We start from the raw sequence: 18,058 nt of genomic DNA, 5'->3' as shown, positions 1-18,058 counted from the left end.
CCATTTCCATAAAGATGTGTTAAGCAGATAGACCAGGGTGTCCATTGCACATGCTTACATTCAAGTTCCCAACCAGGAAGGGCAGTACCCCATCCAGGCCAGGTGGGCTTAATTCAGCCAAGGGGGTTAACCAGTACGGTTGGTCACGCCTCCCAACGGGGGGGGGGGGTGCGGTTAGCGAGGTAGGGGGTTGCTGAAAGCCAGTTTTCTATGGTGCGGGCTCTCTCCTAGTGGCTCCCACACACAGTTCAACATGGCCCAGCTACACAGCCTAGCATGGGTGGGCCAAGGTCATGTGCAAGCATGGCTCAGACTCTGACTTGTGATCCACTTACTGTAACGCCTGAAACGGCTTCTAACCTTTCTAAAACTCACTTGGATCACAAACCAGGCTTCGGCGTGAATTCTTTCTCGTGAGAAACCAAGGACCAAGGAATTTCTCCCACGAGAGAGATCTAACAGACACAAGCAAGAAAATGCTATGAGGTCATGCTATTGTGTCACACATGCCTGCTGCAAGCTGACATCCCACCTCGGGCCAAAAATGCTGCTGGAACACACTTATACTGGGGAAAGAAAGGTAAAAAACGTTTCTCTGCCATTCAAATTTAACCGGGCAGTTTGTATTTTACCTGTGCCCTCGGAGTCGGGGAGCAAGGTGGCCTGACCCCCAGGGCAGTTTTTCCTTGGATAGGCCTTTGAGCTGAGTCCTTCAGACCATCAGAAATTCTCTTTAGAGACGCATGTGTCTTTAATGGCCTGAAAGACTGACCTCGATTTGGGTCAAAGGTGTTGGAAGTGGGGGCTGGTAAAGGCTTTTTCAAGTCACCACCGTCTGGAACGTCGTCACTAACTCCAGAGCAGGAGAGGATCGATTACTGAATCAGGAATCCAGAGCAGCGGGAATAATGTTACAGATGAGGCACGTCCCTCGCTAAGGATGGGCGCGTGTTCTCTGGAGTGAATCCCTTTGACGCGCTTTACTTCGTCGCCGGCCAGTTTCCCTTCCACAAACGATGAGAAGTAATGAGAAAATACAGGGGAAACACTAAATAGTATGTTCGCGGGAACGGGAGCTGCTTTCCTTTCTTTCTCGGGACCTCAGTTTCCCCATCTTTACATCCGGCTGTCGGCGCTCCCCGCTCGTCCCCAGCGTCCTCTCGGGAGCCGGCCGCTAGGTGGGGACAGAGCGCCGCCGCTGCCGCTAGCTCTCGCACCTGCGCACTCCGACGGGGCGCGCCGCCTCCCATTTACGTCACTTCCGGCGCGGGGGCGGGGCGGGGCGGGGCCGGGCCGGGCAGGGAGTGCGGGTCGGTTCTGCGCGTGCTGCCGGCCGAGGCTCCCGCTGCCGATTGACCCGCGCTCCGCCCCGTAGCCGGGCCGGTGAGTGCCCGCGAGCCCGTCCGCGAGTCCGAAGGGCCGAGGAGAGGAACCCCTGCGAGGGAGGGAGAACCGGAAGTGGGGGACCCGAGGAGAGAGAGACCCCAGGAAATGAGGACCCCTGGGGAGGGGGTGGCAACCGGAAGTAAGGGTCTCACATGGTTGCCCCACGGAATATGGGGTCTCTGACCTTGCTTGCTGGAGGGAGAGGGGGGAAAAGGGGCGACGCTTGACAAAATTGTAGGGTTCTGATGAGGGAAGTGTATCTGCCTGCGGTTCCTCCCCAAGGAATTCCCGGTCTCCCCTAACAAAAGGACCGTCCATCGGATCCTTCCCAGACTGACAGCCCTGGGGTCCGCAGGACACTGGCGAGGCCGAGGTTACGTGGCCGGTGCGGAGGCAGACAGCGCGGGCACACCAGCCAGCCTCCTTTCTCCCGCAGATGTCTCCTGAGCGCCCTAAGGACCAGGCAAGCCCCCTACCATCATGGGCTTTCCATTAATTTTCGCCTTCGTAAAACTGGCAGTATTTCCTTCTGCTGCCCAGGGGGTCGCTGGGAGTCAGGACCCACTTGAAGAGGCACCTAACAACAACGGGGCCAGACCAAATACGGTGAAGCTTAAGCGACAAAACGGATGTCCAGTGCTTAGCTCTGGGTTTGATACGTAGTAGAGTGCTCAAGTACCAGGTGAACCCCCTGTTACCGAGGCATGCCGATCCTGCGCCTCAGTGACGGCTTTCTAAGGCTGCCACATCTTTCTCCCTGGATCCGACCTGGTGGTTAGCAGCCCAATGCTGACCCTGGGGCTCCTAGGTAGCCTATTTTATCCTCCCACTGTGACAGAAGTGGTTCCCATGTTGTATAAATGGCTTGCATTTAACAGATCTTAAGATTGGACCCAGCCAGTGGGGCCATGCAGCCAAGGAAACACGATGTATGGAAGAGACACACTAATGCGCAGGGTAGATGGGGGATGATGTAAACCCATCGAAGGAAAGAATTGTGTCCGTTGGCATGGTGCCCCCAGCACCTGTGGATCATCTGTGATTATAGAGTGAATGCCTGGGGATTTAGACTGAGGAATTCCCTGTAAACACACAGGACACTGGGCTGCCGTTTTTCAAGAGAGCCATAGGACCCCAGCTCTGAGGGAACCAGGGGATGGAGGGAGGGAATTCCCCCGGGGGAGGCTGCATTGCCTGGTTGAGAAACCGGACAGGAAATCCCCAAGGGTATTGGAAGCAAGTGAGGGATTCCCAGTCTACAGGTATCAGTTTGAACTGAATCAGAAGAGCTATTGAGGGGGAGAGATAGGAGATGAGGCAGAAGCGGGGCTTGGAGGCTGGGCCTGGAGTGACCTGTCCGTTCAGGTAGATGCTGGTTTTCAGGCCTCAGTGGTCGACTTCCAGGGAAGGCTCGTGAGCACATAATTGTGTCCCATAGCTATGCCCATCCTGGGAGACGCATTCAACAAGTATTTGTGGCTTGCTTAGGATATGTCTGACATCCTGTCAGGTGCCAGGGTTAGAGTGATGGAGGAGACAGTCAGGGGCACCACCCAATAGAGGAAGTGCGTTGCTGGTATGCAAAGAGACTTAGAGGCTCTGTGTGGGCGTCAGTTAGCTTGCTCAGGGAGGTCACAGAAGATTCTTGGATTAGTGCAGGAACTTCTAGATCCCTGGTTCTCAACCTTCCTAATGCCTAGACCCCTTAATACAGTTCCTCATGTTGTGACCCCCAACCATAAAATTATTTTTGTTACTACTTCATAACTCATTTTGCTACTGTTATGAGTCGTCGTGTAAATAGCTGATATGCAGGTTGTATTTTCATTGTTACAAATTGAACATAATTAAATCAGTGATTAATCACAAAATAATGTAATTATGTGAAATATTTATGTGTTTTCTGATGGCCTTAGGTGAACCCTGTGAAAGGGTCGTTCGGCCCCCCAAAGGGATTGAGACCCACAGGGTTGAGAAGCGCTGATCTAGATAATCCCCCTCCTCCACCCCTTAGATTCCTTCGCCTGAAAGCAGTCTGTCCGAACGATCATTATAAAATACAAATGAGCTGTAACACCACTTTTATTTAGTTACATAAATAATTTTATTGGGGGGGCTCTTACAGTAAGGTAATGCCACTCTTCAATAAAATAGAAATCAAGCCCTATCAGTGCTCAAAATCCAGCGCTCCCACCTCACTGGAAGGAAGTCACAGTATGCATCTGTGTGTCGGGGGTGGGCACATGTCTCTGCATTCATCAGCTACGGTTCGGTTCTCTGCCTCGCTCACAACTGGCCTCCTCAATTTTCCTCAAAAAAGCCAGGCCTGCCCCTAGCTCAAGGAGCCGCAGTGGTGTAGTGACACTTTGTTGCTAACTTCAAGGTGAGCAGTTTGAAAGCACCAGCCATTCCTCAGGAGAGAGAAGGGACTTTCTATTCCATGGGAAAGCTGCAGTCTTGGAAACTCACGGGGCATTCCTACCCTGTCCTTGCCGGGTCCCTGAGTCCGAATCGCCTCAGTGGCAGTGCCTTTATTATTTTTTGTTGGTTTGGTTCCTAGCGCAGGCTTGACACGTGCTTTTCTCCAGATGTCTGCAAAGGTTGCCCCGTGCTTCCTTCAGCTTGGCCAAATGCCAGCTTGGCAAGGCCTTCCTTGACCACCCAACTTAGAAGTTGCAAGCTCCTTCCCGAGACCCGCCCAGCCCCCTCCCTGCTTGCAGGGACATACCACCTTCCTATAGGCCATCAGCTCCCGCTGGGAGTAGTCTGGGACCCCCACTAGGGCAGTTTTTGTTCATTCATTTATTCCCCCGTGCCTGGCCGTGGCCTGGCACATAATAAGGGCTCTGTGGCCTAATGGGGACCTGGACCCATTACAAAGGGGAGGCAACAGGATGTGTGAGGATCAGCATGTCTTTGGGAGGAGGTAAAAGAACTAGGATGGGCTGGAGGCTGCAGAGAAGGGAGCGGGCAAGACTCAGACTGAGGCGGCGTGGCTTGGGCACTCCATGCAGCTGCGGTGAGCTGGGAGGCCAGGTAAGTGTTTTCTGGACCCCAGCATATGTACAGAGATCCCCAAGATGACCCCTGCTTTCTCAGCAGCAGAGTGTGGAATGGAGGATCAGTGACAGCCCAGCCAGCCGGGGGACAAGCACTCCGGCTGAGCTGCGTATCCCTGCTGCAACTTCTTCCCTGGAAGCTCTGAGGCAGCCGCTTTGGGTTTTACTTTCCAATGTAATCAGTGTGTTAGTTCAGCTTCCTCAAGAAATGAGATTAGACATGCATGACCCCTGCTGGAGGGAATGCCTGTGCAGGCCCCACAGGGTGAGCTGGAGAAGGCAGGGAGAGGGGGTCCTCCAGTGAAGGAGGTCCCGGCAGGAAGAAGCTGGGGCTGCAGTATGGTTTCCTAGTTTCCGGGCAGCACTGGGAGAAGCCCAAGTCTCACTGGGTCCCCAGCTGGGAGCATCAGTAATAAATGTTGGTAGGGTGTGCACCCAAGAGATGATAGCTGGTACCACCTGCCAACCCTGCCCACCTTGTCACCCCCCCTCCGCCCCCCTGTCCCTAAGCAAAAGGGAGTCCTCAGCAGCACAGTTCCGTGGCCATTGTCAAAACCTAATTCGCTGCCATTGAGTTGATTCTGCCTGATAACCACCCAGCTGGACAGGGGAGAACTACCCACGTCAGTCAGTTTCTGAGTCTGTAACCTTTTTAAAAAATTCTTTGACAGCTCTATTGGCATATAATTCAAATACAGTCATTCACTTGTATTCCGAAGAGTTGTAAAATCACACCAATCAGTTTTAGAACATTCTCATGTACTCAGTTGTTATTAGCGCCCCGTTTCCCCCCAACCTCCCCTGCTAGGCCCCTAAGAAACCACTAATCCAATCACAGTCCTTAGAGATTTGCCTATCTGAGACTGTAATTCTTTTCAGGAGCAGAAAGCCACGTCTATCTCCCCAAAATGCAGCCAGCACATTTAAAAACCGCAAGTCTCTTCCCCACCCTAACAGTCCAGTCGGCCAGCCATGTTACCTAGCATTAGCCACTAGTCACGGTTTCCTTCTTCTGTTTTACTGTTGCTTTTTTGTTGTGGCTCTTGATAAAATACAAGGGAACTTACCCCAGCTCAGCAGTTTCTCAATCTGCACATCAGCCCCATTGGCGACATCCTTAGAGTGGTGCAACTGTTTATCACCTCCCTTTTCAGAGTTGTTCCGCCCCTGCTAGTGGAGACGCATGGGCTGTCAGTGCCCTTTACAATTTCCCAAGTTCCTGTTGTCAGTCTGCCCCGTAGAGCTAGATCTTAAAGCAGCACACTGCCCAGGGCGGACCCTCTTTCCGAAGGAAGCTAAACTCTTGTTTGGTTATAGAAAAGTGCAGGGGATAGTTGTGATTTAAGGTTTAAAGATGATCTCAGGGGAAGAGTTTTGTTTTATTTTGGGGGGTGGGGAGTGTTCCTCCAGCCTTTGTGGCTCCAGGAAGTCCGGATTCCACGAGGACTTAGAATTCTGTTGTGCATTTCCCGCCTTTTGATCAGGATCCGCTGTAGAATCCTTGGTCAAAATGTTCAGTAACAGGAGCCAGGGGCCATGCAGTTCTTCTGGTCTCAGAAGATAGTTGCTTGTGAAGAGTTATCCAGACGTTCCATTTCCTCCTCCTAGTCCGGATTCTCCCCTTCCTCTGTTGCTCCAGGGGAGGGGAGACCAGTTGTTGAACCTGAGGCTAAGAGTTTCTTGTATCCGCTTTCAGAAATGTTCTTCTGTGTGTGTGTGTGTGTGTGTGTGTGTGTGTGTGTGAAACATAAACACTAGTGGTGGCAGTTACATAATTAGTGTCACTGGCTTCTAGATGGAAAAACAGTCGAAGTGGCAGATGTTTGGTAGATGTCTATTTACCCCAAAAGTGAAATCATCTGTGCTGTTTTTTTCTCATGCAATCTGCTTTCCTTCTCCTTCCTTAGCATGTCATCTCATAAAGACTCTGCCTGGTTCCTTTTCATGACTGAATAGTATTCCACTCACGTGCCATTCTCTTTCCACCAGTTTCCAACTGATAAGCAGGTGTTTCTTGTGCTGTTGCAATCAGTACTGTAATAATCTTCCCCTTGTGTGTATTTTACGCCTGTGAGGAGGGTGGCTGCCGAGGGTTCCAGTTCATACATGCATGCTTTTCTCCGTGTCTCTGCGTCAGTAAGGGCTGCAGGCAGGTTCCATACACTTGACTCAGCCTCCTTAGAGGGCCCTCCAGACCACAGGCCCGTCAAGACAGGGCCTTCCCAGGGGATCTGCTCGGCCACTTGAATTCAAGGCAGAGACATCAGCTCAGCAGGCTGGGCACCTGTTTCTGAGAGTCTAAAGGGGGTAAGATGGATAGTTTTTTTCTCAAAGGACACCGGGAAATCAAGAGGGTTTGTTAAGAAGGTGTTTTCAGAAATTTGAAAGCTGCGTTTGTAAGAAAAAGTCCAGGAAAGTTGAAGAATGCCCCCCCCCCCCCACACACACACTGCCTGCTCATTCTTTGAGACTAGTAAGAGCCATCCCAGGAGAATTTTGTTGGGAAACTTGACCCCATTCACCGAGCCCTTGCAGACTTCCTTTTCTCTCCCCAACTCAAAGAGCATCTCACAGGGCCATGACTCGAGCCCCGGGAGCAGGCTCCTCAAATATGGCCCGCGGGCCACATGCGGCCCTCCGAGGACCTTTATCCAGCCCACCAGGTGTTTTGCCCCATTTTGTTTTTTACTTCAACATAAGATATGTGCGCTGCGCATAGGAATTTGTTCATAGTTTGTTTTGTTTTTTACTCCACTTGATCTTAGCCAAAAGGCCGAGAAGCGATAGTTTGTTTTGTTTTGTTTTTAACTACAGGCTGGCCCTCCAACGGGGGACATTGAACTGGCCCCCTGTTGAAAAAATTTGAGGACCCCTGCCCTGAATGCTCCAAACTTGTGTTTGTTTGTTCAGTGTGTTTGTTTTTTTAGGTGACTAGTGTAATGTTAACAACAAACAAGTAAAACTCAGCAGCAGCTCATTAACAACTGGTAACATACATGAGCTTGAAAAAAGAGGTCACTACTGGATGGGGGACCATGCTTTATCACCAAGGACAGTCACCCCACAAACAGCCTGCACATCAAAGAACGCAGAATTCTTCTGGGGGGTCTTAGGGGAAATGGAACACCGCCTTCAGACGGCCTGTAGACCTCGATGGGGGTCTTTTGGAGAAACAATCCCTTTTTTTTCCTTGTCTGCTTGGACTATCTTTGGGATTAACTTGCTTTAGACAGCACTGTGTATGTGTATGTGTGCTTCAACATTATCTTGTATCTAGGAGGTTCACTGTGTAGGGACTGCTGGTCCACAGAAGAACTCTGATCCAGGTCTCCTTTCTTGCTTGAAACAATCCCTTTTTAAAAAATCATTTCTAATAAAGATTTCTATGGTTTTATCACAATACTTTTCGTCGTTCCGGTGTCTATTGAAGTACATGCCCTGGAAATGAAATTGCTGGGTCAAAGGGTTATATGGTTTTAAATGGATATTGGAAATCTATCGAAATATCAACTATTGGCAAATTGTCCTCCCAAGAGACTATATCAATGACCCTTCCCACCTACCGCCAGCGCAGCGTCAACCTGAATTGTTTGGTTGGCTGTGCGGTTGGTTTGGGTTTGTTTCGCCAGTTTGGACCTCAGGGGTTGTTTTAATTTGCACGTGTTTAATTCCCAAGGAGGCTGAGCGGCTGGTCATGTATTTCTATATAAGGCTGGCAGAGAGGGTGGCTCAGTGGTTCCCGCCAGCTTCACCCCCCAGGCTAAGAACCACCCCGCTGAGCGGATGGGGCCTGGCCCCCCGCTAACCTTGGCCGGGTGGGTGTCTGTGTTGGCAGCTCCTGGCAGCTCATGTCGGAGGAAAGTGAGTCCCCGCGGGGCAGCCCGCCGGCCCCCGGCTACGTGTGCTCGCTGAGCGACGCGCTGGTCGCCAAAGCCAGGGAGGAGCTGCAGGAGAAGCCCGAATGGCGGCTTCGGGACGCGCAGGCCCTCCGGGACATGGTGCGGAAGGAGTGCCCGGGCCTGAGCACCGCCCTGGACGACGCCTTCCTGCTGCGCTTCCTGCGCGCCCGCAAGTTTGACTACGACCGGGCCCTGCAGCTCCTGGTCAACTACCACGGCTGCCGGCGGAGCTGGCCCGAGGTCTTCACCAACCTGAGGCCGTCGGCCTTGAAAGACGCCCTGGCCTCGGGCTTCCTCACCGTGCTGCCCCACACCGACCCCCGCGGCTGCCACATCCTCTGCCTCCGCCCAGGTACTGCTCCTAGCAGGCGAAGCGCCCCCAGACCCAGCACAAGTAAGGCTGCCAGGACCCCTGCTAGACAGCTGGTTGGGGGACAGAGCACAGTGAAAGTGGGGGCACCTGTAAAGAGTCCGCTACCTGTCCCTCCGCCACCTTTCAGGGTTAAGAAACTTATATAAATATAAGACGAAAGGGCTTCACTCCAGCTGCCCTTTTTTGTTTTAGTTATTTGGAGAAAACTCTGCTGGTTTCTGTGGTGGCCTCTTCCCTGGAGTAGAAAGCCTTATCCTTCCGTCTCAGCTGCCCGCGAGGGCGCCTACAGCCCGTTCTGGTTAGGAAGAGACCGCTGTGCAGAGGGAGGCGCTAACCTGCCCAAGATCACACAGCCAGTAAGACGCAAACCCAGGTGCGCCTCCACCTCAGCATGAGGCTGCATGTGCTGTGTTCAGAGGTCAGACAGACATGCTGTTGCTGTCATTAGACGCAGCTGAGTCGGTTCCGACTCCCAGACTCTATGCAGGTACTGTTTAAGGTGGCCCATCGTGGCCCCGGAATCCCTTACTTGGCCACTGTAGACCACCGTTTTGGAAAGGGACATTTGGGCCCGTCTGATGACGTGGATGTCCTCCCTCCTGTAACACACTGTCCATCTCTCTCACAACTGCAGACAGGTGGATCCCGAGCAGTTACCCAATCACCGAGAACATCCGGGCCGTTTACCTGACCTTAGAGCAGCTCATTCAGTCTGAAGAGACCCAGGTGAATGGCATTGTCATCCTCGCAGACTACAAGGGCGTGAGCTTGTCAAAGGCGTCCCACTTTGGCCCCTTCATAGCCAAGAAGGTGATTGGCATTCTCCAGGTAAGGCCTGAGCCTGCTGTGTGTCGGGTCCAGGGTGGGGTTGGCCGCCTGGGGCCCTATCTGTGTACTGCAGACGTCGGGGCTCACGCCAGCCCCACCCCACTGTCTACTCTCAGAATCAGAAAAATACAAACGCCTTTGGGGAAGAACTTTTAGAAGTTCTGTTTACGCCTCACCCCTGCTGGGGACTCCTGTGGTGTCTAAGGGGCGACTGTCTGGAGAAGTCAGTGGTCGGGCACGCAGGGGCCTGCTCTCTGTACTTGCTGGAGTTTGCGTGTCCAGAGGGTGGAGGTTTTCACTCTGAACCAGCCCCTGGGGTGCTGGTTCTGGTTAGCCGTGAGCACCAGCCATCCTAAAGGCCTCAGAGGCCTGCCACGCATGTGCTTGCGGCCTGTGGTTGGAGGCCAGCTAGAAACGCCCCCCTTGAATCATGATCACAAGTCTGAATTCTGACAGAGGGAAGCCGCGGGCTTCCCGACCCCCAGGCCTGGGGAGGTCCTAGTTTCAGGATCAGGCGTTTGGATCAGGGTTGGCTTAGTCCTGTAGAATGACAGGATGATCTGGGGCGGAAAGGGCTGGAATGAATAAAGGTTGGATAGATTTGGGGAAATGCGGCCTTTTCTAGGAGCCCTGAGGGTTAGTTATTCCGTGTCAGGCTGCAATCTGCTAGGTCAGCAGTTGGACACCGCCAGCCGCTCAGAGCGAGAAAGGCGAGGTCTTCTACTCGGGGAGCGATTGACCGGCTCCGGGAACACTCACAGGGCAGTCCCAGGAGCCAGAACTGCCTTGCTGGTGGTGAGTTTGGCTTGGTGGCTTCTTCCTGTGGGTTGTCTAGTGAACGTTTGCACGCAAGTGGCTCTGTGCATACAGTTGTGCAGTGAGGGAAACTCACTGGACTCCAGTCAGTCAGTGTCTTTCTCAGACTCCTTCACCTGCCACCTAGTCCTGTTGGCATCGCACCTGACAACATCCTGAGAAATAAATACTCAGAGGCTTCAGGCAGCTCTGACCCCAGTCGGCTGCTTTCTGGATCCAAGCACAGAGCTGCAGAGGAGCGTGAACTTACCCAACACCCTTCTCAACTGCCTCAAGAGATGCTTCCCCTGGGATGTCTTCCTCTTTAGCTCCCAGCCCCCCACCTTGGGCTGTCTTTGGAGAGACCTTGAGAGTCAGGAGAGTACCCACTTCTTAGGGACCCTGTGGAACAGGGTAGGACTGCCCCATGGGAGCTACAAGACTATAAAACTTCCTCCCTTGGAGTGTGGTCCGTCTGAACCAGCAACCTGCCCTTTAGTGGCCAGGTGATTTCACCGTGCCACCACCTTGTCAGCTCCGTCCAGGAGCCTGCTGTCGGTGAGGAAGGCCAGCTGGGGGTGGGGCGGTCAGTGTGCTGCTGCAACAGGTGGCCTAACGGCCCGTTCCCTTCCCCCCACAGGATGGTTTCCCCATTCGGATAAAGGCGGTGCACGTGGTCAACGAGCCTCGTATCTTTAAAGGCATCTTTGCCGTCATGAAGCCGTTCCTGAAGGAGAAAATAGCCAACAGAGTAAGTGACGGCCTTGGGGCCCGTGAGTCCGCTTGTGGCTCTGTCCTTGGTGGTGATTTTTGTTTCCCCGCTAGATTCCATTCGTGGCTGCTTAGTATGAGGCTTTCTGCTCCTCTTTACAGAGGTTCAGCCTGGGGAGCCCCAGGTAGGGCCCCGATGGGTCGGGACCGACCCAGCACCAGCAGGTTTTCTAGTGCCTCTCTCTGTGGAACGTTTGTACTCTGGGATGACGAATCTGACGGCTGCCCAGAGACACTGTGATGTGCTGGCTTCGGCATCCCGCCCCAGCAGTGGAGGCCCGATGCCCTGTGGCCATCCCTGAGGTCCCGACACCCCGCAAGACCCTTTGTAGGGTGTCTGAGACTGCATCTTTCTCCTGCTGGTGAATTTGAACTTGGACCTGGCAGTTAGCAATCCCACACTGACCCGAAAGCACCGCAGGGCTCCTTTGTCTACGTGTGGGGGACCTAGAAAGGGGACCGGGGGTGGACGAGCTTTCTCATTCAGCCCCTGGAGCCTAAAGCCCCCGTGACACTGCTGTCTCGCTGCACACATTCCAGATATGTGAGGTTTTAACCTTGTTCTTGGTGAAGGCAAAAGTGCTACCCCTTTAAAAGGCGGTCTTCCTCTCTGGCCCGGAACAGCCTCTGCTCTCTGCCTCTTTCCCAGCCCCTCTGATCCAAGGTTGTAAGGCTGGTCAGTTTTGAGCTCTCCCTCCCCTGAAGACGACTCTGAGGACGAGGGCCTGCCTTGTACGCCGCTCTGCGGAGGCAGTGCCTAGCACATGGCAGGGCTGCTCAGGGCAAGGCTGGCACCCGGAAGTCCAGGCTCCACCCGCGCCAAGTGGGCCCAGGATGCACAGCTGGGCTGGAGAATGCTGACCGTGGCCTTGCCTGGAGCTGCACTCGGGACTTCCTGGGGTTCCCGTGTAGAAGGTTCTCCCACCTGTGGACCGCCCTGGTGGGTGGCCCAAGAGGTCCCATCTTAACCGACCAACTCCTGTGCAGTCATGTCCTAGAGAAGCAGTTCTCAATCAACCTTCCTCAGGCCGCGACCCTTTCAGACAGTTCCTCATGTGAAAGGGTTGTTCGACCCTCACAGGGATCTTGACCCACAGGTTGAGAACTGCTGTCCTAGAGGACCCAACAGATCCGCACCCCTGCCCCTGGAAAGCCACCCTCTGGCTCGAGAGGGAAGCTGATACGTGTGATCCAGTGAGGTGGTTGCGAAGTGCTGCCAAGTGACCATCGGACAGACCAGAGCTGCCCATGACCTTGTCTAGAGCAACCTCGGACAGAAGCAGATTGCCAGGCCAGGTCTCTGCCCTGAGGAGCAGCTGGCAGGGTTCACTCCACCCGTCTCCTGGTTAGCAGCCGAGTGCCTCTCGGCTGGGGCTCTGTACACTGTGACTGGTTCCTCGAGGGAGGCGAGCGTGTGCAGGGGCGGGGGAAGGGTTTGCGGTGTTCCGGAGGGCGGGCTGTGTGGACAGTGTCAGTGAGAAGTGCATTGGAGCGAGACCTGAAAGATGAGGAAGCAGGCCACACTGCATGCAGAAGCAGAATGGCCGGAGCCTGAGGGGACAGCAGGGCCAGCGGAGCCGCCGGAGGCCTGCCTGGTTGGAGTGGGGAGAGCATGGGGTGGGTAGGGGCATGGAGAGAAGACTCATAGTGAGAGAGACGGGAATCAGGGACCAGACTGAGCAGGGTCTTGTGGACCACTGTGTGTGTGCCCTTTGACCCGCTCCGTATTGCACAGAGCACTGGAAGGTTGTAAGAAGAGGAGGGTGTGGCCTGACTTCCCTGGGAAAAGAGCTCAGGCAGTGGGGGCGGCCACACCAGGGAGCGGGCTGTGCTGAGGCTGGCAGTGGGCATGAGAGGGGAGTGAGGTGGGTGGTTTGCAGATCCGTTTCGGAGCCCAGGCAGCACGGCATAGGGCAGCGGTTCTCCACCTTCCTAATGCCAGAACCCTTTAGTATAGTTCCTCCTGTCGAGGTGACCCCCAACCATGAAATTGTCGTTGCTACCTCCTGTCATCTTGCTATGTTAGGAATTGGCGACCCTGTGAAAGGGTCATTCGACCCCAGAGAGGTTGAAAACTACTGGCTGAGGGGATCAAGGCACGAGGATTCGGCAAGCTTGTAAGGAGCCATTTCAAGAAGCCTCATGGTTACACGTTGGGCTGCGGTCAGCAAAGTCCTCAGTTCAAGACCACTCTGAGGGGAAAAGACTGGGCTTCCCACTCCTGTAAACAGTGATAGCCTCGGAAACCCACGGGGCACGTCTCTCTGTCCTGTAGGGTCACTACGACTCAATGGCAGGGAGCTTCTGGTTTGGTGGCATACTGGCTAAGGAAGGTTGGTGGTTTGAAGCCACCAGCGGTACCATGGGGGAAAGATGAGGCAGTCTGCTTTCATACAGATTTGCAGCCTGAGAGCCCCCCCGGGGGGAAGGAGCAGCCCTACTCTGGTGGGCGACTGCAGCCAGGATCAGCCCCGGGAGCCCCTGGTGTGGAGGCAGTAGCTCTTAGCCGGGTGGAGGGACCCCTAAGTATCCCTTTCTTCCTTCCTCAAAGACTGCTCAGAGCCGTGGCCCTGGCAGGATCTCTGGGCCCTCATTAACCGGCAGCCCTGAGTTCCTATTTCTTCCCTCGCAGTTCTTCCTGCATGGCTCTGACCTGGACTCCCTCCACACGAGCCTTCCACGAAGCATCCTCCCCAAGGAGTACGGGGGCACCGCCGGCGCGCTGGACATCGCCGCCTGGAATGAGGTGCTGCTGGCCTCAGAGGAGGCCTTTGTGAGGGAGTTCTGCCAGCCTGTGACCACCTGCAGCAGCCTCCCGGACGAGACCCTGCGGCCGGAGGGGCTGGCTGCCGACACGCAGTGTGAGGACTCCCTGCGGGCCGTGAAGTCACAGCTGTACTCCTGCTACTAGCCAAGCCCTGTGCTCTTCCAAGAGGCCCAAGGAGAGCCTTGATTGCTCGAATTGCCCCGTGGAAGAGTTGAAAACCACGCTCCAAGGGGGCACCCATTAACCTGAAACCTTGGTCTGATGGTCAGGCAACTCGAAGCCAAAGTCCCTCTGACCCCGGGCAGTCAGCATGCTGCCCTGTGCGAGATGATTGCTCTGGACGTCGGGGGCCCTGGAGCCGACCCCACGTGACAGGAGAGAACCGCCCTCCCGGCTGTCATCCGTCTCGTTGCAGACCACCCGCCCGTCTTCCTCCTTCGGGAGCTTGGATCTCTCTCGAGTGTAGCTGTTGAGTTCCGGTGCTCAGCAGGACACGTCAGCGTGAGGCGAGGGCCGCCCGCCTTCCCACACCTGAGGGGAACCAAGAAGCTTCCCGGCCTGCACAGCATTTGCTGATCCAATCCAGGAGCCAGAGACTCGAAAGCCCCTCTGGGATTCACAGGCGGAACCTTGCAACAGAAACTTAAGTTTCCCCAAACCCGTCAAGCCTTAACCCTGGTTTTCAATCCAACCAAGCAGGTTCCTGAAGTGTAGGATGATTTTCCACCACCTGGAATACTGGATGGCCAGCCAGTGTCGCTACAAGAATTCTGGCCTAGGAATGAGAGATGCAGATGTGTGACCTTGGACAAGACACAGGCCTCCCAGCCTGGCCTTTCCCATCTGTAAAATGAGGTGGTATGAAGGGTGACTGGGGCCCATCTGGCTGCTGCTGAGCTTGAGACGGGGCCTGTGACTGAGTGGTGAAGATAACCTGGAGCTGCAAGGGGGGGGGGGTGGGATGTGTGTGTCTCCTGTTTTCTGTGTCACATCGCAGGCCTTTCTGAGAGGTATGTGGTGCTATGTAGCCCTATGCTTACAGAAGCTGGGGGAGGCAACCTGGGGCTTGCCTGGTGTGTTGATGGATAGACTTGGAGAGGATGGCTTTGGTGAAGGTCTAAGAGGGCAGGTGAGATGGCCAAGCTCCTGGGTGGACTCTCTCCGGCCTGATGCTCTGTTGCTGTATTGTAAGGCTGGCAATGGGACATGGTCTCCTTGCTTGGGATTCTTATAGATCTCTGGAAGTGAACTTAAGGCCAGGTGATTGTCGGTGTACTTCTGGGACCATCAATCCCCCCCTTCCAAAACCTTGGACTCACCCTCCAAGGTAGACAGACAGATGTCCATGGGTCTAGCAAGCCTGGATGTCTGCTGTTTCAGCACTTTAGACCCTCCCTGTCAAGAATCTCGCCCACGCCCCCGCATTCCAGTCTGGTGACCCATCTAATGGCTTCAACCTGCTTCACATTCATTCCGTGGATATTACGTCCGGTGTTAATGGAGTGATGCGTGTTCGTAGCATGCTCCTCCTCTGTGCAGTCATTAAGATTTAGCAGGCTGGGCAGGCAGAGACACTACTACAAAATTCAAAGGCCAGTCTGTTGATACCAAGCCATTCATCTTTATAGCAGTTTTATTTTTTGTAAGCCTGGAAAGGTTGGTGGTGGGAATTCACTTACTGATGGTATTTGTGCCAATGCTAGGGGGAGCTCTTCTCACCCTGGATGGGGCCCTGGGTCCTTCAGGGCTCCGGCTGGACTGGAAGGGCCACCATGCACACCCCTGGCTGCTTCTAGTTCCCTCCGACCTTGGTGGTGTGACCCCTGGTGGGTGGCACCTCATGGTAAGGCCTAGAGGAGACGAGTTGGGTGGCTCAGCTGGAGGGTTCAGATTATGTCTGTACAGGAAACCAGCTTTCTTAGGCCCCCAAGAGAAGCTAGAAACTTAAAAGGGGGGGGACAGTAGGAATAAATGGCCCATTCTTATGTGTCCCCCACAGCCTCTGTATTATGCCCCCCCTTCCTTTTCAGAGGTTAAATTCTACCGTTGTGCCCCTGACAAATTGTGTCTGTGGACTAACCTTTTTGTGACCCGTGGGAAAGTACCCACCTAGTTTTCCACCTCTAGGGTTTAGTGGGAAGCCACTATCACACTTTCAGTGTACATTGCCACAGATGGGAAGGGCTAATTGTGTGGATCTGAAGAAACTGACCTCATCCCACTCACGCGCACACCTGTGTCCCACTCGTATAAAAATCCCTATTACCTCAAAAAACATTTTCTTCCATTTCATTCAAAACTCCTTCCCTGCCTGGAAAACACAAGGTTTCAACAAAACATTCCAAGCAGAAAACAACTTGGTCTCAAAAGGGCTCACAAGGGGCCAGCCATGCTCACCTGGAGAGATCAGTGGCCACCAGGGGTGCCTGCTTCCAGTCTCCGGCCTTCCAGCCTGGGCAGAGATCAACTCAACCCAGCGGGAAGTTTGGATCAGGTTGCTCAACAAGCCCCCCCCCCCCCCCCCCCGGGAGGGTGGGGTGTGAAGGCCCTCACCACATGGGGTTGGTATAAAGTGGCCCCCCATGAGAGCCCTATCCCAGCAAACAGTGAACCTCAGGAGCAGCCCAGGAATGTGTCTGCAGGGGGAATACCTGGCCTAGTTTAGAAACCTAAGAATGTGATTTCCCTGAAATTCGGGAGCAGATTTTGACGGTGGTGAAGCGGGACCCCATGGATAAAACTCCTATCCTGGCTAAACAGCCACATGGCAGCCCAAAACCATATATCCTAGCTTGGCGTGCACTCTCCCAAAATCAGGATATTTTTTAAACACCGTGGGACGCAGGAAAAATAGTTAGAAATTGGGGCTGTCCCGCCAAAAGCGGGGTGTCTGGTCACCTAACCTAAATACAAGGCAGTGGGGTATTGGAAGAAGCAGGCTTGTAAACGAGGAGCTGGCCTCCATCTTGACCTTGCTGTGTGGCCCCAGGGAGTCATGAAGGGGTGACACAGGACCCCGAGGACACTGACGGCCACAGTGAAGGTGCCTCTTGAGGCCGCCTTCCCCATCTGCATTGCACCAAGGGAGAAACAGCCCTGGACGTCCACGTGAGCCCGACAGGCATCTTCCTCTGTCCCCATGATGCGACCCAGAATTCTCTACGCGCGTGCCTCTAACTGGAGAAGGTGGAGATCGGTGAGCACAAACCCCGGCTCCATCCCTGTCCCTTGCACACTCCTCACCCCGCCTGCACCGATCCCCCTCCTGAGGAGCTTGCCAGAGGAGTCAGGGCAGGAAGGGCCCCTATGTGCCAGCCTTTGGCACTCGCGGTGGGCAGGGTCTGCGGATGCTGTCTGGTTGGACTCCCTTGCCGGGGAGGGGAGAGCCGATCCCCTTGTGGCATTGTTACAGTGACTTTAAACCGCCTTTTATGTAAGATTCTCCTTTGAAACCCTTTCCCCCCTTGAGTAAAACGCCAGCTAATGGTCCTGTGGCCACAAGGCATGGAGACACCAAACAGGAACAAGTCTCTAATTTGGGGAAAACGTCAGTTGCAGCCTTACGTCAGCATTGAGGCGTTAATGTTCTAAGCCCAGCACTCTGCTCCCCAGTCCCCCGGCTCTGAAAGAGGCGGTTACGTGCCAAGAGGCAAACCAACGACTTGGTTTGGGCTCCAACCACCCTGATCGGAGCCTGCTCAGTGGTGAAACCCAGTTTCCATTTAGCTTTTTAAAAAACCAACCAACCGCTGGGCAGCATATTGTCAGGCAGGCAGAGGCTCTGTGGGCCTGGGGGGCCTCCCTCAGCCTCTTGGGGTAGCACTCTCAGGAATGTTACAAAGGAACACCTTTCCCAGTGCCTGATGCCCTTCCTGGCACGGGGCCCATTCCATGTTTCAAACTGAAATTCAGTTTGGCTCTGGGGGGAAGAACACTTGACCAAAGCTTATTTTCTAGTGTCTTTCTAAGTTGGAGTGGTGAAAACATGTCATCTTACTATGCCTGAATAGGTCTGAACACAATTTAAAATCCCTGTAAGGTGGAGTGTGGAGTTCCAGTGTGCCATGAAGGTTTGGACGAAGGGTCGTTTGATTCGATTGGCCCAGCAGAGCCTCCTGTGTGGGGCAGGGAGGCACGTGGGCCCATCTGGATGGTGGTCTGATGCTTCATGTGCAGTTAG

The 18,058-nt window shown here is 54.2% G+C and overlaps 1 protein-coding gene across 1 annotated transcript; it reads left to right on the top strand.

Annotated features, from left to right (window-relative positions):
- Positions 1-1,297: 1,297 nt before the first annotated feature.
- On the top strand, positions 1,298-15,940 carry TTPAL (alpha tocopherol transfer protein like). The gene is made up of 5 exons (XM_075528719.1): positions 1,298-1,383; positions 8,281-8,696; positions 9,352-9,545; positions 10,981-11,091; positions 13,744-15,940. The coding sequence occupies exons 2-5, from the start codon at positions 8,294-8,296 to the stop codon at positions 14,020-14,022; spliced, it is 987 nt and encodes a 328-aa protein (XP_075384834.1). The 5' UTR covers positions 1,298-1,383; positions 8,281-8,293; the 3' UTR covers positions 14,023-15,940.
- Positions 15,941-18,058: the final 2,118 nt, after the last annotated feature.

This window comes from Tenrec ecaudatus, chromosome 12 (assembly GCF_050624435.1).
Source record: "Tenrec ecaudatus isolate mTenEca1 chromosome 12, mTenEca1.hap1, whole genome shotgun sequence".
NCBI classification, from domain to species: domain Eukaryota; kingdom Metazoa; phylum Chordata; class Mammalia; order Afrosoricida; family Tenrecidae; genus Tenrec; species Tenrec ecaudatus.
The sequence above is the reverse complement of the archived record's forward strand: the minus strand, read 5'-3'. Positions and strand labels throughout refer to the sequence as shown.